The sequence below is a fragment of the Leptodactylus fuscus genome, chromosome 5 (assembly GCF_031893055.1).
Source record: "Leptodactylus fuscus isolate aLepFus1 chromosome 5, aLepFus1.hap2, whole genome shotgun sequence".
NCBI lineage: Eukaryota > Metazoa > Chordata > Amphibia > Anura > Leptodactylidae > Leptodactylus > Leptodactylus fuscus.
Window position 1 is genome coordinate 24,120,993 of NC_134269.1, and position 27,425 is coordinate 24,148,417.

The window sequence follows — 27,425 nt, forward strand, 5'->3', positions numbered from 1 at the left end:
TGCCTGTTCAGATTGGCTTCTATGTATTAGCATAAGATGACCACCAGCTCACCAGGAGATCAGGAAAGAATGATGTTCAGCCACAAGAAACTTTACGATGACCTGTAACTTCTCCTGACATTTTTAGAAATAATTCTTCAACTGGGTGTTCCCCAGGAATGGCTCTCCTACACTATTTGACACGAGTAGGGATTAAAGTTGGGCGAAGCTCCTAAGATTGGTTTTGGGTAGCTCGGATCTCTGATTCATTTTGAGTCAAAAAAATTTGAACAAAACTGGTTGTGAAATTATTATACTCTGGCGTCTCTTAAGAACCGAGAGTATAACAGATGGAGGCCCAGGGGAGGTGTCCAGCCACCTCTCTCTGTTTCCTCAAGGACGTCATGCACCCGTGGTCACCACTGAGGCCTGTAATGTTCATGCCAAGTGTCATGCCGCCATGTCACCACTGAGGCCTGTGATTGGCCCGAGCTTATGTTGTCAGAAGTAGAACGCTAGAAACCCCAAGGAGGTCCAAAAGAGGCAAGGGAAGGTGAGTATAAGGGTAAGTTCACACGGCGATTATTAGTCCGGAATCTGAGGTGGAGTGCACTGGCATCCAGCCACGCACTCCGCTCTGGATTAGGCTCAATGAATTGGTCTAGTCCGGAGGAGGGAGTGTCTTCAGGCCAAATCGCGAGGCCTAAAGCAAGCACCTTGCTTCCTTTTTCCGGGAGCCAGAAGAAACAGCTCACGGAAAAAACTCCTGAGCGGCTCCCATTGATTTCAAAGGGAGCCATCTTTTTGGCTTCTAATGGTCTTTATTTGGAGATGTGCTACCGTATATCACAAAACCTAACAACGCTAATAGACTCCCCAATACATGAAAACACAAAGACAGGTCCCAAAAATGACAGAAAATAGTTGGAGCCGGCAGCGACAAATTGCTCGAGATTTCTGTAAGTTTGAGACAGTATTTGTACCGGTGAGGACCACTAGGTCAGAAGTGATGAAATCCTCGATTCTGAGAAGTATAATCAAATTCTCATTCCTCACACAAAACTATCATTTTTTGTCTCAGCCTCAGTCTGCGGCAGTCGTGAAATGAAAGCAATGACAACACACCACACCAAGGTCACAAAGAATAATTTTGCCAGAAAATAGGAACACGTAGTCCTGCAAGAAGCACTATGGCCTCTGCGCATGGTTAGAAGGGAGAGAAAGTGTTTACGTTTTTTTTCTAGCTCAGTCTTCTAGTGAATGGGGCTGAACTGAAATCCCATGGGCAGGTCAATGACAAGAATGGAGCAGTTATGAAAAAAGACGGACCTGTAATCTCATATACAGTATGTGATCAAAAGTATCCAGACACCCCCAAAAACATACGTTTTTGATATTAGGTGCATTGTGCTGCCACCTACTGCCAGGTACTCCATATCAGCGACCTCAGTAGACATTAGACATCGTGAGAGAGCAGAATGGGGCGCTCCGCGGAACTCACGGACTTAGAACGTGGTCAGGTGATTGGATGCCACACATCCGCAGGTCAATGCCAAACGAGGCCTCGCTTGGTGTAAGGAGTGTAAACATTGGACGATTGAACAGTGGAAAAACGTTGTGTGTAGTGACGAATCACGGTACATAATGTGGCGATCCAATGGCAGGGTGTGGGTATGGCGAATGCCCGGTGAACGTCATCTGCCAGCGTGTGTAGTGCCAACGGTAAAATTCGGAGGCGGTGGTGTTATGGTGTGGTGGTGTTTTTCATGGAGGGGGCTTGCACCCCTTGTTGTTTTGCGTGGCACTATCACAGCACAGGCCTACATTGAGGTTTTAAACACCTTCTTGCTTCCCACTGTTGAAGAGCAATTCGGGGAGGCGATTGCATCTTACAACACGATGGAGCACCTGTTCATACTGCATGACCTGTGGCGGAGTGGTTACACCACAATAACATCTCTGTAATGGACTGCCCTGCACAGAGTCCTGACTTGAATCCTATAGAACACCTTTGGGATGTTTTGGAACGCCGACTTCGTGCCAGGCCTCACCAACCTACATCGATACCTCTCCTCAGTGCAGCACTCCATGAAGAATGGGCTGCCATTCCCCAAGAAACCTTCCAGCACCTGATGGAACGTATGCCTGCGAGAGTGGAAGCTGTCATCAAGGCTAAGGGTGGGCCAACACCATATTGTATCCAGCATTACCGATGGAGGGCGCCACCAACTTGTAAGTCATTCTCAGCCAGGTGTCCGGATACTTTTGATCACATAGTGTATGTCATTTAAGAACAACATCTTAGAGACTGCCTATGACTACTTGTTGATAAACCCACAGATCTGGCCAATGTTTGTAGGTAAAGTACATTAGGGTGTACTTACAATTTCCACACTGGAAACATTATGGAAAATAGTTCAGGCCTGAGTTTCCATGTTCCTACCTCTCCACCTGTAACTTGTCATTCTACTTAGTGCACCTGTGTTGGGGGAGATTCTGTATGCTATCTGCACTTGCTATATGTTTGTTCCTGTAAGGTTGCTATGTCTGCCAGCCAAACTTTGGCTGTGTCTGTTTAGCCATTCAGTGCTTCGATATACAGAGCCAATCTGGGCTGTACTTCAATGAAGGACCGAGGTGGGGTATTGTAACCTGATACTCCCCTTGCTCAGATGCCTGTGATTACATTTGTATGTAGGCTCTGTTTTCTGTGTATCTTTTCCTGTTTTCTGCTGATTCCCTGGTTCACTAATATTGACTTGCTTTCCGGGTTAACCCATGTCTTGTTTGTTCCTTCACGGACTTGACCGTGCCCTGGATCTCTTATATCCCTCTGCTATTGTTTTGGCTATTCACATATTCTCCTTTTTTGACCCTGTCTAGTGTATTACTCTCTCTCTCTGTCCACCATAGGGTTTCCCTTAGGTCCTTGCCAGCAAGTGCACCTGCTTTCTGTCACCTTGTTTTGGGGCTGCAACCTGGATCCCAAGACACCAAGTCCATTCTACAATGTGGTGGGCTCTGGTGTATACGTCATGATAGTCTTAGTCCTGTCCAATATCTCCAGAATACTAGGAAATTGCTTATATAGCAATTCAATAAAGCCTCCTGTTATTTTCAATGAATCAACACAGAACAAACAAAGCTCTTGTTCTATCTTGTTGTGGTTTTAACTCCAAAAAAACAGCGCTGAGACCTTATCAGGTAGCCTAACGCCAATGAGGCTAGTCAGTATGTCGACCTGCTGCAGTCAAACCTTCAAAGATCAGCAGAAACTCAAGGTTCACTTTTGGATTTCTACCAAGGTCTCCAAAGCAGAATTACTTGTTGGATTTATGTTTTACCTGAGTTCCAAGTTCTAGTAATGCCATCAGCCCCGGTGCCAATTGTATCTTCAGCTTCCAAGAGCCCGAGCTCCTCACGCAGGTGGCCAGAGAGACAAGATGGAAAACTTTGAGTGATTATGAAGCCAGACCCAGGGAATCTAATAAAAGTTATTACTTTGCGTTGACTACACTTTATATTATGGCGGTGTCTTTCTCTTTTCTTATGCACTCTAAGTTTCTCACCTTTGAGGCTCTTGTCCACCATGGCGCTAGTCGGCCACATTTCTCATCTTCTTCATCTGGCCCAGACCACAATGACCACTTCTTCCTGTTTTTAGTTCCTCACATTTTCACCACCCCATCCAAGTTTTCTTCACCTACACACACTCATCATCCAGCTGTTACCCCCCCATGTGCCTGGTGCTGCCAATTTCCCCCCATTACTGTACCTGCTGTGTTGTGTAGTGCCCAACCAATACGGTGCTTCAGAAATAATGTTGTCATAACAGTATATATCCCCAGAAAATAATGCCATGTACAGAGAACACCCAAAAACAAGCGCCTAGAGAACATAACACCAAAAAGATAAATCCTCACACTGTACCCCAGCAATAACTGTGTACCACACGGTAAAAATGCCCCATTTGTGCTCTCACAAAGTCACATGATCTATTTTGTACATCCACATAGTATTTATGTCCCCTGTGAGCCCCTAGAAAGTAATAATATACCTTAAAGTAACAAATCCCTGTGCGTTCTGTAGAAAGTAATATCTGCTGTGTGTCACTAAAATTAATAAAGTCCCCTGTGTCATTCCTTAAATTAATAATGCCCCCAAATGCCTCTTTAAAGTCAAAAATCCCCATGAGTTTCCCCTTAAATTATTAATGCTCCTTAAGAGCCCAATCTGGTAATTGTACACAACACAAATACCATTGTGCGCTAGAGAAAAATGATAGATGATAAATAGATAGGAGATAGATGATAGATAGATAGATAGATAGATAGATAGATAGATAGATAAGAGATAGATAGATAGATAGATAGATAGATAGATAGATAGATAGATAGGAGATAGATAAGAGATAGATAGATAGATAGATAGATAGATAGATAGATAGGAGATAGATAGATAGATAGATAGATAGATAGATACGAGATAGATAGATAGATAGATAGATAGATATATAGATAGATAGATAGATAGATAGATAGATAGGAGATAGATAGATAGATAGATAGATAGATAGATAGGAGATAGATAGATAGATAGATAGATAGATAGATAGGAGATAGATAGATAGATAGATAGATAGACAGACAGACAGACAGACAGACAGACAGACAGATAGATAGATAGATAGATAGATAGATAGATAGATAGATAGATAGTTGTATGGATAGATATATAGATAGATAAATAGATAGATGATAGATAGATAGATGATAGATAGATAGATAGATAGATAGATAGATAGATAGATAGGAGATGATAGATAGATAGATAGATAGATAGATAGATAGATAGGAGATAGATAGATAGATAGATAGATAGATAGATAGATAGATAGGAGATAGATAATTAGATCGATAGATAGATAGATAGATAGATAGATAGATAGATAGATAGGAGATAGATAAATAGATAGAGATAGATAGATAGATAGATAGATATTGATACATTTAAATTTTTGGATCTTTCTTTCTATTAAACTAACACTGAGAGATATAATATATTGCTGGTAGATAATGTTCCTTAAAGATTGATTAACAATCGATACAGATACAAAGATACAAAGACAGATTATGAGATTAGATAGATAGATAGATATACAGATAATATAAAAATAAATAGATAAGTAGATAGATAGATAGATAGATAGATAGATAGATAGATAGATGATATATAGATAGATAGGAGATAGATAGATAGATAGATAGATAGATAGATAGATAGATAGATAGATAGATAGGAGATACATAGATAGATAGATAGATAGATAGATAGATAGATAGGAGATAGATAGATAGATAATAGACAAATAAATAGATAAGTAGATAGATAGATAGATAGATAGATAGATAGATAGATATTGATAGTTAGATATGTGATCGATAGCTATGAGATAGATAGATAGATAGATAGATAGATAGATAGATAAATATACAAATAGTAGATAGATAGATAGATAGATAGATAGATAGATTAATATGTAATAGCTAGGTAGATATGTAATAGATAGATAGATAGATAGATAGATAGAGAGATAGGAGATAGATAGATAGATAGATAGATAGATAGATAGGAGATAGATAGATAGATAGATAGATAGATAGATAGATAGATAGATAGGAGATAGATAGATAGATAGATAGATAGATAGATAGATAGATAGGAGATAGATAGACCAATAGATTGTAATGAGATTCATAGATCTTAGATAGGTGGACATATAGGCAGACAGATAGGAGATCTAAAAGCTCCAAGACATGTAGATCAATAAACCAATGATATATATAGTAATTAGATTCAGTAAAACCTTTAAAAAACAACCTCTCGACCATCCCCTTATACCTTTTATACACATTTCTGGTAACAGATTTTTCTACTTCACCATATATTATGGATACGTCTCATCTTTTTCGTTAAGACCACTTTTTAATGAAATTTAGATACATTTGAAATATCTAGATAGATTTATTAATAATTATCTATCTATCTATGTAGTCTATCTATCTATCTATCTAACGATCTCCTATCTATCTATCTATCTATCTATCTATCTAACAATCAGAAATGTATATAATAAAGGTAGAATACACAATCTCATTATATAGTCCAGATTTTTGTTGACCGATTTTTCTGTTTCACCATACAATATGAAGAATTTTCATAATTTTTGAGAAGACCACTCATCCTCCCAAAAGACTATTTCCTGCTATTTTGTCATCTCAAACAGTTTTCAATCTATAATATAGTATAATATAATACTGGTAATTATAAGATAGATAGATAGATAGATAGATAGATAGAAGGATAGATAGATAGATAGATAGATAGATTGATAGATAGATAGGAGATAGATAGATAGTAGAAGGATTGATAGATAGATAGATAGATAGATAGATAGAAGGATAGATGGATAGATAGGAGATAGATAGATAGATAGATAGATAGATAGATAATATAAGGATTGATAGATAGATAGATAGATAGATAGATAGATAGATAGATAGATAGATTCATAGACAGATAGATAGATAGATAAATAGATAATAGAAGGATAGATAGATAGATAGATAGAAGGATAGATAGATATATAATAGAAGGATTAATAGATTCATAGATAGATAGATAGATAGATAGATAGATAGATAGATAGGTAATTGAAGGATTGATAGATAGATTCACAAATAGATAGATGTTACTTAGCCAACTATGACATAGATAAATAGATAGATTCATAGACAGATAGATAGATAGATAGATAGACAGATAGATAGGAGATAGATAGATAGATAGATAGATAGATAGTAGAAGGATTGATAGATAGATAGATAGATAGATAGATAGATAGATAGATAGAAGGATAGATGGATAGATAAGACATAGATAGATAGATAGATAGATAGATAGATAGATAGGAGATAGATAGATAGATAGATAGATAGATAGATAATATAAGGATTGATAGATAGATTCATAGACAGATAGATAGATAATAGAAACATTGATAGATAGATTCATAGACAGATAGATAGATAATAGAAGGATTGATAGATAGATAGATAGATAGATAGATAGATGGATTCATAGACAGATAGATAGATAGATAGATAGATAGATAGATAGATAGATAAATAGATAATAGAAGGATATAGAGATAGATAGATAGATAGATAGATAGAAGGATAGATAGATATATAATAGAAGGATTAATAGATTCATAGATAGATAGATAGATAGATAGATAGATAGGTAATTGAAGGATTGATAGATAGATAGATAGATAGATAGATAGATAGATAGATAGATTCACAAATAGATAGATGTTACTTAGCCAACTATGACATAGATAAATAGATAGATTCATAGACAGATAGATAGATAGATAGATAGACAGATAGATAGGAGATAGATAGATAGATAGATAGATAGATAGATAATATAAGGATTGATAGATAGATTCATAGACAGATAGATAGATAATAGAAGGATTGATAGATAGATAGATAGATAGATAGATAGATAGATAGATAGATTCATAGACAGATAGATAGATAGATAGATAGATAGATAGATAGATAGATAGATAAATAGATAATAGAAAGATAGATAGATAGATAGATAGATGGATAGATAGATATATAATAGAAGGATTAATAGATTCATAGATAGATAGATAGATAGATAGATAGGTAATTGAAGGATTGAAAGATAGATAGATTCACAAATAGATAGATGTTACTTAGCCAACTATGACATAGATAAATAGATAGATTCATAGACAGATAGATAGATAGATAGATAGAAGGATAGATATATAATAGAAGGATTAATAGATTCATAGATAGATAGATAGATAGATAGATAGATAGATAATAGAAGGATTGATAGATAGATAGATGTTACTTAAAAAGACAACTATGACATAGATAAATAGATAGATAGATAGATAGATAGATAGATAGATAGATAGATAGGTAATTGAAGGATTGATAGATAGATCGATTCACAAATAGATAGATGTTACTTAGCCAACTATGACATAGATAAATAGATTTGTTATCACTGCACTGTTGGTCCTAGTATCCCAGCTTGTTTGTATGATGGACTGTTAGATATAACATCTAGATAAATAGATATAATATCTTTAATTTATTTCGAGACAAGATAGTTAGACAAATTGTCAGATACGACATCTCACTAAACTGGCTTCAATGTAGATTCTCCATAGAAAACCGGTTATTGGTGTATTTCTAGGCACACTTTAATATGAGAAGAGATAACCGTAAGAAGAGCGTAACATCTGTTCCTTTATATGTATCTATAATGAACGTCATCAATCATCCGGAACATTCCCTCCATAAACTATCCATACATTACTATACAGTGAAGCTCTATAGTGACAGATAGTACCGGGGAGGTAAGGGTTAAATGTGCGCGCCCATGATGTGAGGGGGGCGGCGAGGGGTACCGGGCATGGCAGACAGGGCTGAGGATGGAGATTACAGGAGGAAAGAGTAAAAGAGAAGATTAAAAGACAGGGAGAAGAGACCAGAGAGACAAAAAAGGAGGGACATGAGTGCGGGGAGGGAGGGGAGACAGAGAAAGAAGAGTAAAATAGTGGGAAGGGGCAGAATTACATGACAAGCCAGAGCACCAGGGAGACAAAGTGAGAGGGCAAAGCCTGGGGATTAGTATGGGAGCCAGGGGATAATATCCCGGGGAGAGAGGAAGAGGAAGATAGCGGGAAGCAAGGAAGAGAAATGAGAAGAGGAGGCGGAAAGAAGGGACAGAGATAGAAGAAGGATGGAGAGCAAATAAGAGGGGGGCACTGACAGGACACCAGGGAGTAGGGGCAATAGAAAGACACCCAGGGCGGGAGACAAGACTGAGGAATTAAGGGTGGAGAGACAGAATAAAGGGGAGGGAGAGAAAGAGAGAGAGAGGGAGAGAGAGGAAGGGACAAAAAACATAGACAGGAGGAAGGAGAGAGGGAGGGTGCAGGGAAGAGGCGGATGTGGAGGGTGTCAGTAGTGGTGGTGGGCAGGCTCAGCCCTGGGGGTCTGTGTAGAGGTGTCAGGTACCCCCCTGTACCCCTAAGCATGCACCTCTTCACCATGATCTTCCTGCTGCTCATGTTACAGGCCAGGATGGCTGAGGTAAGTCCAGTGCGCCGGCCCTGCTGCTCTGTGGTGCTGATGCTGGCCTTTGGGAAGAGGAGGAGGAGGAGGGGGAAGAAGGCACAGGCGGCTGCTGCTGCTGCTGCTGACATTGACAAAAGAGCCTGGCCAGGGAGAGGATGGACAGGGAGGTGTGTGTCTGGTGTACTGTGTATGTATGTCTGTGGCGGGACATGTGCGAGAGTGTGCGAGAAGTGACTGGGACATGTGTCTGCACCCGGGGTGCACCTAGATGGATGGGACGCACATAGATACATAGATAGATAGATAGATAGATAGATAGATAGATAGATAGATAGATAGGAGATAAATAGGAGATAGATAGATAGACAGTAGATAGATAGGTAGATACGTAGATAGATAGATAGATAGATAGATAGATAGATAGATACATAGATAGGAGATACGTAGATAGATAGATAGATAGATAGGAGATAGATGGTAGATAGATAGATAGATAGATAGATAGATAGATAGATAGTAGCAAAATATACTGTATATTGTAGACAGAAAGATGTTACAACAATTCTATAAATATCCAAATAGGTAACATATATATATATATATATATATATATATATATATATATATATATACGATAGATAGATAGATAGATAGATAGATAGATAGATAGATAGATGGAAAGATCTTTGATAGATGTTAGAAAGATGCAGTAAATATGTAGATAGGTAAGAGATATATTGACAACAATGAGAGAGAGATAGAAAGATAGATACATATGGAAAGAAAGAAAGAAAGAAAGAAAGAAAGAAAGAAAGAATATCCCTTTAAATGTGTATTATCCTATGTATGTAGAAGAATGTCCTACGAAAAACCATACACAACTTTATACAGTGTGATACCTCGCAGTCACATGTAGATATACACAACATACAGGACAGTGTAGACTGGAGGCCTTGAGTATATATACCTTGTGAGTATTTGGCAGAAGGCCATGTATATATACCTTGTGTATATATACCTTGTGTGTATATCTTGTGTGTATGCTTTGTATGTATACGTTGTGTGTATTTGGCAGATGGCCTTGCATATATGCCTTGTATGTATACTTTGTGTGTGTACCTTGCATGCACTTGGCAGGCACCGTTCATATATACATAGACACGTGTTTATGGCCTGGCTCACCTATAGGTATACGGCCCGGGGCTGACAGTATACATATTGGCTATTGGATTGTTTGATGCTAATGATATATTATGTGCAACAGATGTTTGGTTGTGTAAGATATTGGAAGTGGCATAGCAATATAACTCACTGGGCATTGTGCATGACAATGGTAGCTGTGTACAGGTGTATATACACACTATGTATGTATATATAGGTATGTTCATAACTCGTATAGCAGAGCTGAGTTTGTAGTTGAAGGGTTTCTCTCTGTTTACTGACAGTCTTATGGAAACCTCAGATAATACACAGTTATGGTCAATGACAAACTCCTCTCTACTACTCGGAGAATCCTATCTCTGCTACGTCTGTATATATTACATGTATATATTGTCATTATAGATATGACGTAATATTGTTTGGGTGATGACGTTGTATCCGTGTGCGGTATATACTATGCAATACAATTCTTATATCATGGCTGATGTATTTAAAGGGGCTTTCCATGTATGACTATGTGATTGGCGGGGTCTCACAGATGGGACCCTCGTTTTACTAATACTGGACTGCAGTTGTTACCTTAGCACCCAGGTGGTCTTATAGTCAATATAAGGTGAGGGGTTACATGCTCTGACACCATACAATGATGTACGTGATGAAACCCCAACTTACCAACAGAATCTCACAAAGATGGAAGTGTAGAACATGGAAGGTCCAATAACTCCAAATTCATTTGGGAAAGACTGACCACCTAATTAAAGTTAATTGACAGGTCAGGAAAATGATGTCACCAGGTCAGGACTGTGATGTCACTAGCTCACCCCTGTGATGTCATTAGGTCAGGATTATGATGTCACTAGGCAAGGACTGTGATGTCATTAGGTCAGGATTATGATGTCACTAGGCAAGGACTGTGATGTGCGTAGGTCACAACTCATTTGTACTGTTTTCAGGTTTAGACTATGATATTACTAGATCAGCACCGTCAATAGGCCAGGACAGGGGTGTCATTTGGTCAGGAGGTCATGTCACTAGGTCACAGCTGTGGTGTTACTAGACCAGATGAAGTTTAGAATTTGGAGGTATTGGAAACGTGGGACACGGGAACGTCTATAACTGTCACTAGGTCAGCCCTGTGATGTCATTAGCTCAGGACTGTGATGTCATTAGGTCAGCACTGTGATGTTATTAGCTCAGGACTGTGATGTCACTAGGTTAGCCCTGTGATGTTATTAGTTCAGGACTGTGATGTCACCAGGTCAGCACTGTGATGTTATTAGTTCAGGACTGTGATGTCACCAGGTCAGCCCTGTGATGTTACAAGTTCAGGACTGTGATGTCACCAGGTCAGCACTGTGATGTTATTAGTCCAGGACTGTGATGTCATTAGTTCAGCCCTGGGATGTTATTAGTTCCGGACTGTGATGTCACTAGGTCAGCACTGTGATGTTATTAGTTCCGGACTGTGATGTCACTAGGTCAGCACTGTGATGTTATTAGTCCAGGACTGTGATGTCATTAGTTCAGCCCTGGGATGTTATTAGTTCCGGACTGTAATGTCACTAGGTCAGCCCTGTGATGACATTAGTTCAGCCCTGTGATGTCACTAGGTCAGTACTGTGATGTTACAAATTCAGGACTGTGATGTCACTGGGTCAGCACTGTGATGATACAAGTTCAGGACTGTGATGTCACTAGGTCAGCCCTGGGATGTTATTAGCTCAGGACTGTGATGTTATTAGGTCAGGACTGTGATGTCACTAGCTTATCCCTGTGATGTCACTACGTCAGCCCTGTGATGTTATTAGTTCAGGACTGTGATGTCACTAGGTCAGCACTGTGATGTTATTAGTCCCGGACTGTGATGTCACTAGGTCAGCCCTGGGATGTTATTAGTCCAGGACTGTGATGTCACTAGGTCAGCACTGTGATGTTATTAGTCCAGGACTGTGATGTCACTAGGTCAGCACTGTGATGTTATTAGTCCAGGACTGTGATGTCACTAGGTCAGCCCTGTGACGTCACTAGGTCAGCCCTGTGATGTCACTAGGTCAGGAAGGACTTGGATGTTTTGTTCTCAGGATTGGCTGATACAGTAACTTGTATAAAAGAAGAAAAAACACCTTCATCGTCAGAATCAACAGATTTCAAGATGATACAGAGTATAGACTTAGGCTGACACATTGTCCTGGTCAGATAGATATGACATGAGAGTAGGAAAGTGTTTTGTTCCTTACAGGCTCATACCCAGGTCTTGTCTTTAATATCCTCCATATCAGACTGGTGGGGCTCCAACACCCAGACCTTCACAATATACCAAGCACATCACAGTACATTATACATTGTCTGTGCTTGGTATACAGTAACAGCTCAGCCCCATTCACTTGTATGGGACTGACCTGCAACTAGGCCATGTGAACAGCGAACACGACGTCACATGGTCTGTAAAGTGGAATTGGCGCTCACCTGGGTGCTGCCGCCGATCTAATATGGATGATCTAGGGATCGATATTTTATTCCCTGAAACTCCTTTAACTTTCCCATACACGAGCGCCAGTTAGAATGTATACAAAGTCATGTGACTGCTAAGCGTCACCCGGGGTCACCCTGATGAAGGACGATGTCCAATATAGTAAGACACATAAAGCTCATTTTAGACCGAGACGTGGCCTGAGGGTCCATTGTTGCAGTGACGTCTTCTACCCAAGGACGGGCCGATATCCCATTTGCCGGTCCCCTATCTCTGTTACTTTTATGACATATGTTATTGTCTCTACATTGTAGCTCTGTATGACTCTTATCTCTATGATTTTCTGAGACTTTTTAATAGTGGTACAAGGATTACCTCGCTGTATACAGGTGCCCATTAGAGGGTACACAAAGTCACGTGACAGCGATACTTCACCCAGGGTAAGACCGGTCCCCGTGTAGTGTTACCCAAGACTTTGCCATAAACCATGTTACATTTTGAGAAATATCCATCTAAAGTTTTTGTCTGGATGCTGATACTATTGCTATTCGCTAAACTAATGGACAGTCATCTTTGGGTCCCATTGGGTTCTCATCCTCTAGGTCGTACACTCTAACACAAGTCTATATAGTCTTCAATATGTCCAACGACTCGTTTGATGCACCATGTGATACTATGATAAAATATTATATCATGCTTTATAAATGTGGATTGTTTCTAATAAGAAATCAAGGAAAGGAAACATATCTGAGAGTGGACCCCATCGTTTGTACTGGTTCGTGTCACCATGCCATCCCGATACCCAGAGAGTCTGGTGTTGGGTTCTTCTTCTACTCTTCCTCATTTACTAATCACAATACCTGTTTTGGGTTACCCTTCCATTACCGGCCACATTTTTGGTTACCTCTATGGTATAAACCTTTTTGCATAGGGAGTCAAGAAAATTGTAAGTTCTCTGAAGCTCCATAGAAGGGTGTAGCACCTATGGTTCCTTGGGGTCAGCGATGGTAAGACCTGTCCTCTTCACAGTAGAGATGGCAAACTGGTTTTAGTCTGACGAAAGATGGCTAATGTGAGGGTGACGTCTGCCACAATATAGCATTGACTGGTAATACGGAGTGTATGTTCACCCCTACATCAAACTTCTGGAAACCTTAAGATGCCCAGACACCTTCAGAAGATGTTGGTTAACAGCTATTTCTCCTAAATTCTTTTGCTCCCTCTCTCTCCACGTCCAATGGGCTGGGCGTCTGAGAACAAAAGAAGCAGCTATTGAAATCCAATATTCCCGATCCTTCCGTCATCATCTGTCAGGAGCAAGTCAAGAGGCCTCCGAACACCTACGCTAGCCCACCAGCCCAACCAGAATAAGGGTTCTGCTGACTTTGTTGCATGAGGAACCTTAGGAGAAGACTTCTGTCGGACAGCAAAAACATATTCGGGGCTTCACCTTAGGCAAAATCAAAGTTGTCTAGACATCATATGGACTTATGTAAATTGTATCGGCATATTCTAATGATTAGAACTTGGTGCATTGGATTAAGGATCCATCAGATCACCTTAATATATTATATAGTCAATCTGCACGGTCTTGCCTAGTGGAATCTGTCACGGAAACACGCGACCCTCTTGTTTTTCTCAGTTTATTCCTCCTTGTAAATGTCTGGAATATTGGTAGTTTTCTGTAATTAGCTGGAACAATCTTTATAGATTGCAGCTTAATTAACACGTTTTATGACCGAGCTGGTTTACGAAACAGAATACACAAAGAAGCGGTGCGTGGTAATATTGTATTTTTATTGTCTTTCCTCAGAAGCTTAAACTTTTATACAGCAGGGAACCAGATCCTGGCAAGGCTTATAGCGTCACCTGGTGTTCAACGTGTATAGCAATAGGCACGTCCACCTACTGAACTGCAAGTTGGTGGACGCACATGCTCAGTCACTCGAATTACAGCCAGGTCTCTGTATAGTGATCCTGAACAGGAAAAATAATAGCAATAGCTTTCTGCCTTGTTTGGTCAGGTCCTTACTAAGTCTTTGTAGATCTACTTGTGGGTTCATTACTTATAGATTCGCATTACGCTGTACTCTGTACTGCAGGGTGGGCCATAAGTATGGATACACCCAGATAAAATGGAAGTACTTGCTGATATCACCTTAGTACATGGGAAGCTGGAAACATTTGCAGCTGAGTGACGCCCATTGCGGCCATCTGCAAAACCGCCATTTTGGATGAAACTTTTTTCAATGGGAAGGGGGTCGTGGGACACATCAAACACATGGAGAATTGCACAAGAGAAACATTGATGTGCTCATTTTTAATGTAGCTTTATTCATTATCAGTTATTGACACATTTGTGACATGGAGCAATGACAGTAACCCACTAAAGTATGTTTCAGGTGCTCCACATTATGGATCTTCATGGAGTACACCATAGCCTTCAAATGGCCCCAGAGATACAAGTCCAAGGGAGCGAGATTCGGAGACCTTGGGTGTATTCATATTTGGGTGTATCCATACTTATGGCCCTCCTGGGTGTATCCATACTTATGGCCCTCCTGGGTGTATCCATACTTATGGCCCTCCTTGGCGTATCCATACTTATGGCCCTCCTGGGTGTATCCATACTTATGGCCCTCCTGGGTGTATCTATACTTATGGCCCTTCTGGGTGTATTCATACTTATGGCCCTCCTGGGTGTATCTATACTTATGGCCCTCCTGGGTGTATCCATACTTATGGCCCTCCTGGGTGTATCCATACTTATGGCCCTCCTGGGTGTATCCATACGTATGGCCCTCCTGGGTGTATCCATACTTATGGCCCTCCTGTGTGTATGCATACTTATGGCCCTCCTGGGTGTATCCATACTTTTGGCCCTCCTGGGTGTATACATACTTATGGCCCTCCTGGGTGTATCCATACTTATGGCCCTCCTGGGTGTATCCATACTTATGGCCCTCCTGGGTGTATCCATACTTATGGCCCTCCTGGGTGTATCCATACTTATGGCCCTCCTGGGTGTATCCATACTTATGGCCCTCCTGGGTGTATCCATACTTATGGCCCTCCTGGGTGTATCCATACTTATGGCCCTCCTTGGCGTATCCATACTTATGGCCCTCCTTGGCGTATCCATACTTATGGCCCTTCTGGGTGTATTCATACTTATGACCCTCCTGGGTGTATCTATACTTATGGCCCTCCTGGGTGTATCCATACTTATGGCCCTCCTGGGTGTATCCATACTTATGGCCCTCCTGGGTGTATCCATACGTATGGCCCTCCTGGGTGTATCCATACTTATGGCCCTCCTGTGTGTATGCATACTTATGGCCCTCCTGGGTGTATCCATACTTTTGGCCCTCCTGGGTGTATACATACTTATGGCCCTCCTGGGTGTATCCATACTTATGGCCCTCCTGGGTGTATCCATACTTATGGCCCTCCTGGGTGTATCCATACTTATGGCCCTCCTGGGTGTATCCATACTTATGGCCCTCCTGGGTGTATCCATACTTATGGCCCTCCTGGGTGTATCCATACTTTTGGCCCTCCTGGGTGTATACATACTTATGGCCCTCCTGGGTGTATCCATACTTATGGCCCTCCTGGGTGTATCCATACTTATGGCCCTCCTGAGTGTATCCATACTTATGGCCCTCCTGGGTGTATCCATACTTATGGCCCTCCTGGGTGTATCCATACTTATGGCCCTCCTGGGTGTATCCATACTTATGGCCCTCCTGGGTGTATCCATACTTATGGCCCTCCTGGGTGTATCCATACTTATGGCCCTCCTGGGTGTATCCATACTTATGGCCCTCCTGGGTGTATCCATACTTTTGGCCCTCCTGGGTGTATACATACTTATGGCCCTCCTGGGTGTATCCATACTTATGGCCCTCCTGGGTGTATCCATACTTATGGCCCTTCTGAGTGTATCCATACTTATGGCCCTCCTGGGTGTATCCATACTTATGGCCCTCCTGGGTGTATCCATACTTATGGCCCTCCTGGGTGTATCCATACTTATGGCCCTCCTGGGTGTATCCATACTTATGGCCCACCTGGGTGTATCCATACTTATGGTCCACCTGGGTGTATCCATACTTATGGCCCACCTGGGTGTATCCATACTTATGGCCCACCTGGGTGTATCCATACTTATGGCCCTCCTGGATGTATCCATACTTATGGCCCTCCCGGGTGTATCCATACTTATGGCCCTCCTAGGTATATCCATACTTATGGCCCACCTGGGTGTATCCATACTTATGGCCCTCCTAGGTATATCCATACTTATGGCCCACCTGGATGTATCCATACTTATGGCCCACCCTGTACTATGCTTAAAGTGTAAGTAAACTTTTATTTATTTATAAATCTACATTGCAGGTGAAAATAATACATTTTGTAATACACTTCATTAACGTATATTTGCCTCCTTCTGCCTCTGCTCAAACCATTACTGTAGAAGTCTATGGAGAGGAGAGGGGAAGAAATAGGAGAGTTCCTCAAGGCAGAAGGACAGCTGCACTATAGAGAGACAGTTTTCTAGGTGCCTTACTAAGAATGATGTCAGGAATAAAGTCCTGTCCACCATTCTGGAGGTCGGTCACTTGGCAGGTCATTTCCGGAGTCCTCTGATGACATGATGGAATTGTCGTTGCATTCATTGGGCAGGAAGGAGGACTTTATAGTAAGCCGTTGCTCCGTACACAACTAGGAAGATACTGGTGTCCATCCAAGCAGACGTGTACAGTGGTCATAACACACTATTGCCACAAGTTCCTCTTCTCCAGGGGTGTAGGAGTGGCCGACCAATAACACAGCATTCGCCCCATTGACAGAATGTGAGTGGACGTCAGATCCTTCTCAAGAGTAAATCGAAGCCCCATTTGCGCCAGTTTCCCGTAGCCTCAATATCTGTTTTCAGATGTTGTGGTCATGCTCTGGTTTTTAGAAACCAGGTCCAAGGACGTTAGCAAAGTGATGATTTTTAGAGCGACGAATACCGAGGTACAAATGGTTCCAAATTTTGACACAAATGATCAGAGCGTTCTCTTATCTTGGCAGCATGCGCTCAAGCTGTGGATACGTTACTGCAACATTAAAGATTAATTTATGGTAAGGAAGAAAGGTGTAAGAAGCCTGAGCGTTACGTGTGTATCTGAAGACTTCTTACGGGTGACTTACAACTGGCATTAATCAGAAATCTTGGCACAAAGACATAAAAAGCCTCGGCCCCGGCTCAATAGATTCTTCCATCATCTAATATCTATGGACACCTTAATGATATAAAATAATATGCCAGGCCCACCTGTACATGGCAGGCAGTAGAAATGCTTGCTTAGCAAAAGATTCTGTATCCCGTGCGTAAGTATTAGGCTGTTTGAGAAAACGGCCAGTTAACCACATTTATCATGTCTTAGGTGGTCCGATTGTCCCAGTCTGAGAATAAAGTGGTGGCTTATCTCAGTTGAGTACATGCTCAATGCTTCTGTCCCCCAATATCATCTGTTGGAAGTGACTCAGAACCACCTCACATCATAGAGTCATCCAGTCCCACCAAAACTGGCAGGTTAAACAAATATGTGTGGGCACTGCCAACTATATCTCCAGGGCCTGTAGGCTAAGCCATTGGGCCACCAGGTACAAGAGTACCGACCATTGGATTGAATATTCTCTAAGAGTAGATAGTTGTGATGTCAAGGAGTAGATGGTTTTGCTTGATGTGATTATGGACCACCAAGGGGTCATTGATAGTTTTTGATATACCACAAGTTCATCCATGACGTGGACTGTCAGAATATTTTATGTGGCCTGTAATGTATAAAACTTGGTGTTTTCAAGGATTTTATGGCTAAGACAATGTAGCTGGTGCTCTTTGCGTCCATCTTGAATCTAGTATGTGGTCCCCAATGGAGGAAAATATGGTGCTGCAACCCCCAAAATAATGATGTTGGTATAACCCCATATCGTGGGTGCACTGTTGTTTCTTTCCCATCATCCAAGTTACTTTGTACGTGTATAATTTATTTTTTTCATAAATCCCTAGTGCCAATGAAGGGAACAAACTTTGCAATATACTTTATTAAAGAAAAGTGGATATTTTCTCACTTATTTACCTCCTTTTTCCACTGATCAAACCTATACAGTAGAGATCTACAGAGAGGGGAGGGGGAGAAGTCAGTTGAGTAGAGAGACAGTTCCCTATCACAACACAGCATCCAGCCTTCTCCAGATGGAAATGGATAGTTGGCCTCATATCTCTGTCTCCCTCCTTCTCCTCTTCCCCCTCCTCTCTCCATAGACTAAATTGTGAACTAATCTGCTTTGGATACCGGGTACGTGCCAAAATAATCAGAAAATAAAGTCAAGGGTTATGTTTGATTCCCTGACAATATTTTGGGTGACCACCAAGACTATGACAATATTGGAAAATCAGCACTTACCACTTACGAATAAACTAAGAACAGCACTATGTAATAAAAATCACAACACAGGACCTGGAATACAAAATCCCAATAAATAGCCCAAGAATTATTCTTTTTAATATTACAGAAATTTTTGTATTTTTTCTTCTGCAATACTGTACACAGAGGACAATATAATACGAGTATCTTCTTGCTCGGGGAACTCTTCATCTTCCGTAAGTGACATTTTTTATTGCCCCACGTTGCATTTAATATAAAAATATTCAAGCGAATCTGCCTGCAATAAACTTCATTAAAAATCCTACAGCTTTGTTTATACAGCGCATGGCCGTATTATAGGTCCGCGTTGTACAGTTTTGTCACCTGATGCCCATTGATTTCTTTAAAGAGTTTTCCAAGACTGGAACGTGACGGCCTATCTTGTTATGAAAGTGTTATACGCTACTATCTGATACTCATCTACTATAAAAGTGCATGTGTAGTTCCAATCCTTGTTCTTTCTATTGCAAAATTCAACAAAAATCCTTAGGATATACCATGAATATTCGATTCTTAGGACCCCACTGGTTAACTGTTTCATGGGGATGCTACATCAGTGCTTCATTGTTTACCAGGTTACAGCACCATACTTTACTCAACAACCCGAGGAGGAGTGTGCAGTGGATTGGGGGACACTCCTTTGACCTAGTGAGGAGAAGACCTCTGCTATGGATTCTGGTGGTAGTAGCTTCCCCCAAGGAATACCCATAAAAGGGTTTCCAGGATAAACTGAAAATGAACCCCTAAACTAAACCCCCTCCCCCCACCTAACTTCTAATTTACTTCAATTAAAAAAAATCTATAATTACCCATATCCCTGTGGTGGTCATGTGACCTCCCCAGGGTACTTTCTGATAATCCAGTTACATTCCGTTTCACCACTTCTGAAATGGAACATCCCCATCACTCTTCCCCTCTCCTCTCCCATCAATACTTACCAAGCCTTCCTGTGTCCGGCAAAAGCTCCTCCCCCTCTTTCTGTGTGCTAGCAGTAGGCAGAATAAGTTAACTAGGGAGACAGGGGGGGAGGGTGTGGGGCTAGTAATGGATGGGATCGGCTAAAGAGAGACGGGGAGGGTGGGAGGTGCTAGGCATAGTGAGACAGGGAGGATGGGAGGGGCTCGGCTTAGTCGGACTGGGAGGACAGGAGGGGCTACGCTTAGTGAGACAGGGAGAATGGGAGGGGCTAGGCTTAGTCAGACTGGGAGGACAGGAGGGGCTACGTTTAGTGAGACAGGGAGAATGGGAGGGGCTAGGCTTAGTGAGACAGGGAGGGTTTTGTAACAGAGTGAGAGAGGAGGAGGGGGCTGAGTGATAGGGAGCTAGAGTAGCAGCTACACTGGAAGCTGCACAGCAGGAAGCTAACACCAACTAAACAAAGGCAGAGGCTGAGGGACACTCAGAAATCACTCCAAACACCGCTCAAGGTATATGGGTGCATTTATCAGTAGCACTAACAGACCTTTCAAAAAAAAAAAAAAAAAAAGATTTTCTGCCCAGAAAACTCCTTTAATGTCTGCTTTTTAAAGAAAAAGTACATGAGAGAGAGAGAGAGACTGCCAAAATTAGAGAAAGACCAACAGACCCAAGGACAACCATCGTAAACCTTCTCCTTCAGCCCAGTGGTGTCCTACAGCTGTTCCTACATCTTGTAGGAATTGTTCTTGCCATCTGTTCCAGAGCCTTCCTGAAGCACCTACATCAAGGACACCCCAACCACCATCAGGCAGGAGACTTTACTACACCCTGACTAGTAGCTACCAGGCTGTGTGTGGCCTAACTTATATACTCCAGCTAAAACTCTCTTCTTCTCTGGAAGGAAAGAGGATACACTGATAGTTTCCTAACCCTAAATAGAGTGGGTCGAATGGATGTATCATCTTCTTTTCTCCAGCTCCCTTGGTTCAGTCTATCTTAAAGTTAAAAGAGGTTCAAAACAACAACCAACATAAAATGTAACACAATGCATATTCTCAGTACCCTGTAGTGTCCCTTAATAGGAGCAGGAACTATTGGTGCCCAAGCAATAATAGTACCATATAGGGACCTTTATTAGGAGCAGGAATATACCATGATGGTCAAAAACCAATGATGCAATGCAGAGATAGAAATCATTCCATGGATATGCAAATCAGCCTAAAAGTGCACTGGGGGCGGGGTATGATTTGCCAGATTTGCTCTAGTTCTCTGGAATAAGTACCCAGTGTTTTCCCTTTGGCTGTGATTGACATATTCAGCCTCTGTCTGCATCACAGTTGTCGGCAGAAAAATCTGATAAATCAAACCCCACCCCCAGTGCACTTGCAGGCTGATTTGCATATCCATAGAATGATTTCTATCTCTGCATTGAGTCATTGGTTTTTGTCCACCAAGCTATAGTCTTGGTCCCTACATGGCACTACAGTATTATTGGTTGGGCAGGCCAGACTGACTCCAAGAGTGTCAAGAGTTGGACTCTTTCCTACAATATCGATGACCTAGCCCATGGATTGGTTTTAGAGGAAGAGAGTCGATAAGGAGTCACATGGAGTATAGCGCCACCATCTCCACAAGCCATCTATACCGGCCCTGCCACGTGCACTAGTCCCTAATATCACCCTATGAGTATCTTGCATCTACCGAACTGATTTCACCATCACAATTCCCTTATTCTTACATTTTGACAGTTTTTAAGAGGACGTAACACTTCCTATCACTAAATATATTTTTATGTATTACATTTATTATTTTTTCGTTATTCTCATATAAATTTGCTTTATCCATTTTGTCAATAGACCTAGATAATAAAACCCTATAATGTGAATTTGCAGCTGCTGGAGATAGCAACCCAATGATGAAATCTGTAACTGGCACTCGCAACGTAATGACTTTCCTATGTTCCTCTAATTGAGTAATTTTATACTCTGATAATAAACGCGTTGCTCCTCGCGATGATCCGGTGTGCGCGGGCCACCTATGTGATTGATAATGTGTTTAGATGAGAACTGATTTCATTACATGGCGTTTCCAGACCAGTCAGGTATGATCCAGTTTTTTCGGTTATGGCAGCTTTTTTATTTTTCTAATTAATTGTAGAACATGACTGTAGCATAACAGAGGACTCCCACAAGAAGCGCCAGCTGTCCGTGGGATGAATTCCTGGCTAGGTGCTTAGAAATCAATGCTATGCTTTAAGAAGTGAGACTTCACTTAATGAGGACATTATATGTGCCGTGCACGTCAGCCGCACCGGTGAAATGGCACCTAGAAAACACAAATGGGAACCAGAATAAGCGAGATTTGTTGTGAATAAACCATAAAAATTGTTTGCTTTAAAGGGACCGTGAACACAACAGAACCTACGTGGAAGCCATGGAAGCCAGGGACATAACTGTAGGGGGAGCCGAAAGTCGCCACTAGAGATGAGCGAGTAGTAATCGATTGACAACTCGCCACCATAGGTATGCGTGTAAGCAGCCGAACACCAAGGGGTTAAGCCATGGAATATTTGATGCAGCAACCTGGTGGAGGACTGTGCAGAAGATGGGAGTAATTGGTCACATTTGGGTTTACCAGGTTTCGGTACTCCTCAGTACAGTGAAGATGGTATTGTCACTGTGTATGTTGGTGGCAGTAGATTCTCCTAGGCACATCCAGTGGTAAAGTATCCTGCCAGATGGTGGTTGGGGCGCCCTTGATGTAGGTGCAGCATTAGAGATGAGCGAGTAGTATTCGATCGAGTAGGTATTCAATCGAATACTACAGTATTCAAAATACTCGTACTCGGTCGAGTACCACTCACTATTCGAATGGAAAAGTTTGATGCAGAACCAGCATTGATTGGCCGAATGCTATACAGTCGGCCAATCAACGCTGGTTCTTCTCCTACCTTTAGAAGTCTTCTCCGTGCAGCTTCCCCGCGGTGTCTTCCAGCTCTGAATTCACTCTGCCAGGCATCGGGCCTGGGCAGAGCCGACTGCACATGTCCACTTGTAGTGCAGGCATGTGCAGTCGGCTCTGCCCAGGCCCGATGCCTGGCAGAATGAATTCAGAGCTGAAAGACGCCGTGGGAAAGCTGCACGGAGAAGACTTCTCGGAGGATCCAGCCCGACCCTCACTCGTGGACTTGGTAAGTATAATTTGATTGAATGTTGCCTACCCCTGAAACGAGCATTTTCCCCCATAGACTATAATAGGGTTCGATATTCGATTCGAGTAGTCAAATATTGAGGGGCTACTCGAAATGAATATCGAATCTCGAACATTTTACTGTTCGCTCATCTCTTTGCAGCATAAAGGACATAGGAGACCATTGGAACGGTATAAACAATTCATACCTTTTTACCGTAGCTTCAGCCAGGCACTGAAAATATTGGCAAGAACAATTCCTACAAGACAGATGTACAGCTTAAGGACACCACCGGAAATCTAAGAAATGGACTATCTGCACCAAATCAGACCAATATGATGTAAGATATATGATAGTTCGGAGTGTCGAAAGTTTTGTTTGGTGGATGTCTAGGTGCTGGGACATTCATCATTTGCTAAGACAAGGAGACAGACGTTTCCTAATGCGCCCTATTGTTTCTGCTTGGTTTTCTTCAGAGAATGGATGAGCAAAGCACCCTCCATTTCTTCTGATCAGTGGTGGTCCCAGTGGCCGCATCACCGATCATCTGCAACTTAACCCCTGTCCAAAGCTGATTTATTGATGTTACCAACTACTTTAATTCTTCAACTTTTTACCTCACACTCACGTTGATATTCTCACCTTTACGTTGGATGATTTTGGGGCTATAGATGGCATCCCTGTAATATTCTTGGTGGTCTACTGAGGAAGAATAAATTGTCACTTATATTTGTTATCTGACATGGGAAGGATGTCTTTTCAACATGTACAAAAATCAGCGTAAGAGGGGTGAAAAATGATTCCGCCACTATCTTACAAGAGGACACCAAGTGGACATGGTTCCAACTATTCCAATCTTTATTGTTGCAGTGGACTACTGTTGGCCCGGTGGAAATACCAATGGGTTCCCATTATTGTATTACTGCTATATACATGTTAGGCCATGTCATGTGTGCCATGCTGTATTGTGCGGGGCACCACCAGCAGAGTATTGTTGATAGGTTGTATTATACTCTTCTAGCGAGAAATATTACTATAATATCTCAGAGTGCCAAGCAGCGATGACTAGAAGACTGTGTCCTGTGCTTGAGGGACTGTATCACAGTGACTGGCGAAGGTAGAGCGCATTCTCTGAGGGGTGATTTTATTCTGTATAGTTTGGCGTTCTTGTTATGTAATGGTGGGGGATGGTTCCATCACCTTCTGACATATCTTCAAGCCGGGTTTTGATTGTTGTCGTGGTCATGATCCATTCAAGGTTTTTATTCTCATTATTAAATATATGAAATTTAAGTTTCTTTTGTCTTCTTTCTACATATCACATACTCACATAGTGAATATTTTGACTTATATCTTTATATATTGATTTTACTTCTGATCTTTTTTGCATCATTTTTATAGTCTATTTCCTTTTTTTCACTTTTCTTTACCTTTTACAATGAAATATCCCCCCCCTCCCTTTCTCTACATATGATAATTGTTTTTATTGTGATACTTGCCAGGAGAAGCTCTCCAGCTGCTAGCTAGAGTTGTTTCATGTTTAGTAAGTCCCGAACAGGCCAGAACTGTTGTTTTATTTTATTTTCTGTATACTTTTAACCCTATCAATAAAACCTGACCTAGTGACAGCTTAGAACCTATCTGCTGCTATGTGGCCTGGTTTTTATAAAAACAGATATGTGTTCTTTGACCTTAGCAAAGCCAATCCCAAGTATAATTATTTATTCTACTTTTTGTATTTGCGTTTCTATGCACTTAGCATGATCGTTTTACATATTAATTAGAGATGAGCGAACAGTAAAATGTCCAAGGTTCGATATTCGTTTCGAGTAGGCCCTCAATATTCAACTACTCGAATCGAATATCGAACCCTATTATAGTCTATGGGGGGAAATGCTCGTTTCAGAGGTAGACAACATTCGATCAAATTATACTTACCAAGTCCACGAGTGAGATCGGGGTGGATCCTCCTAGAAGACTTCTCCGTGCAGCGTCCCCGCAGCATCTTCCGGCTCTGAATTCACTCTGCCAGGCATCGGGCCTGGGCAGAGCCGACTGCGCATGCCCACACTACAAGCGGACATGCGCAGTCGGCTCTGCCCTGGCCTGATGCCTGGCAGAGTGAATTCAGAGCCGGAAGACACCGCAGGGAAGCTGCACGGAGAAGACTTCTAAAGGCAGGAGAAGAACCAGCGTTGATTGGCCGACTGTATAGCATTTGGCCAATCAATGCTGGTTCTGCATCGAACTTTTACATTCGAATAGCGAGTGGTACTCGAATACCTACTCGATCGAGTACTACTCGCTCATCTCTAATATTAATTTCATATTTATTATTAGATTTTTTTTTTCGTATTTATAGTAAAACTATAAAATATGAATTTCGGAATTTATATGTATGATTTCCTTTGGAATATATTTTGTGTACATATGATTATTTGTGATCTATTGTTGTTCTGAGGGTCCCATTATTGATATTCCTTTTTTCTGCTGTACTTCATTGCTGTCACGGTATGAGATACACTTCATGTCCTCCACAGATATGGCCAGTGAACATTCTGGAGCATTGCAGGTGTGCGCAGGACTGTGCTCCCTCTCTCACATCACCTCTGGTGCATCATGGGGCCAATGGTGCGTGACACCGGTTTCCAGTTACCAGGGGTGGTGTGGGTGATGGCGCGAATCCATTGTGTGTTCCCAGTACCATGACACTCTAAGAATAATTAATCAATGGCAGTTTATGTCCTATTTAACCGGTTCATGCCTAGAGTTCCATTATTGGAACGGCAGCCTCGTAACACACAACTCAAAAATTTCAACCTCCGATATAATTGGGTTATGCCCCTGTCCAAGCAAATTCCTGACAAATCATTGTATGAAACGCATGTCCAGGTGATTGTTGGACATTATGAGGGTGAATATAATTCCAGGGTCTGCTACGGTATATATTATTTTATTTTTCAGCTTGATCCGAAACTTTGAGGGTTAGTCACTAGAGTTGAGCCGATCTTGACTTTTCAGGATCGATTTTAAAATCCAATTTCCAATCATTTTTCATTCGAACTCGATCTCGATCCCAATTCCGATCCCAATGCAAGTCAATGGGATTTTTTTTTATTAATCGGAGATTGGATTTTAAAAGCAATCCTACCCCCTGGTGTCTACTTACCTACAGAGATGGCTGGTCCTGTGCCCCGTGCCTTCATTCTTCGCCTCGCTGCTGCTCCACGCTGCTTTTCTTCCTTCGCTGCCCCCTCCCTGCCAGGTTAGGAGAGTGTGGGCGGGAGGAGCCACAAGCCCCGTCTGCCTAGCGCTTTAAACACTAACCTGGGAGGCGGGGCAGCGAGGCGAGAAGAAGGAGGGCACCGGAGCAGCCATCTCTAGAGGTAAGTAGCTGCTAGAGATTTAGTTTAGCCTTCTATACGAATGAAGCCTGCGCAAGGGGTTAAGACTGTGTGTCGGCTGCTTCTATTCATTCCTATGGAACTGCAGCGGAGCCTTCACACTGAATATACAGCGTATACTGAGTGTGAAGACTAAGCAATGCATTGTGGGAAAAATCACCGATCTCGATCCCACATAAAAAGATCGTGTTTGGAATTCCGATGGCGATCATGAAATTTTCTCGATCGCCGATCGGAATCCGATCTTTTCCGAACACGATCGCTCAACCCTATTAGTCACTTTAAAACCACCATTATTCTCCTCAGATCCCAAAGAATATGGAGGTGCATGAACCTAATAAAGCCTCATACTCACCTTCCTTCACCTCTTCTGGACTTCATCGCAGTATCCAACTTTCCCTTGGGGTTCTCTTCTGTTTTGGTGATGTATTGCACCCCAGGGGGCCGTTAAGGTCTGTAATTGGGCTTCACTTGTCACATGGTGAGCGCCGTCATCATGACATGTACTCAACCAGGGCTATGGACTTGGAGTCAGGGTTGTGGATTTGGCCAGTTTTGGAAGGAGTTGGAAAACAGTTGCCCACTACTGCTTCAAAATAGATTTACTAATTAGTTTTAATGATA

At 41.7% G+C, this 27,425-nt stretch overlaps 1 protein-coding gene across 1 annotated transcript in view; it reads left to right on the forward strand.

The window, feature by feature from the left end:
* Window positions 1-8,487: 8,487 nt before the first annotated feature.
* The window catches only part of OLFM2 (olfactomedin 2), a 273,626-nt gene continuing 254,688 nt past the window's right edge, over window positions 8,488-27,425 (forward strand). Inside the window, exon 1 of the mRNA XM_075272628.1 lies at window positions 8,488-9,191. Coding sequence (XP_075128729.1) covers window positions 9,048-9,191 — 144 coding nt within the window. The 5' untranslated portion in view covers window positions 8,488-9,047. The remainder of the gene's footprint in view (window positions 9,192-27,425) is intronic.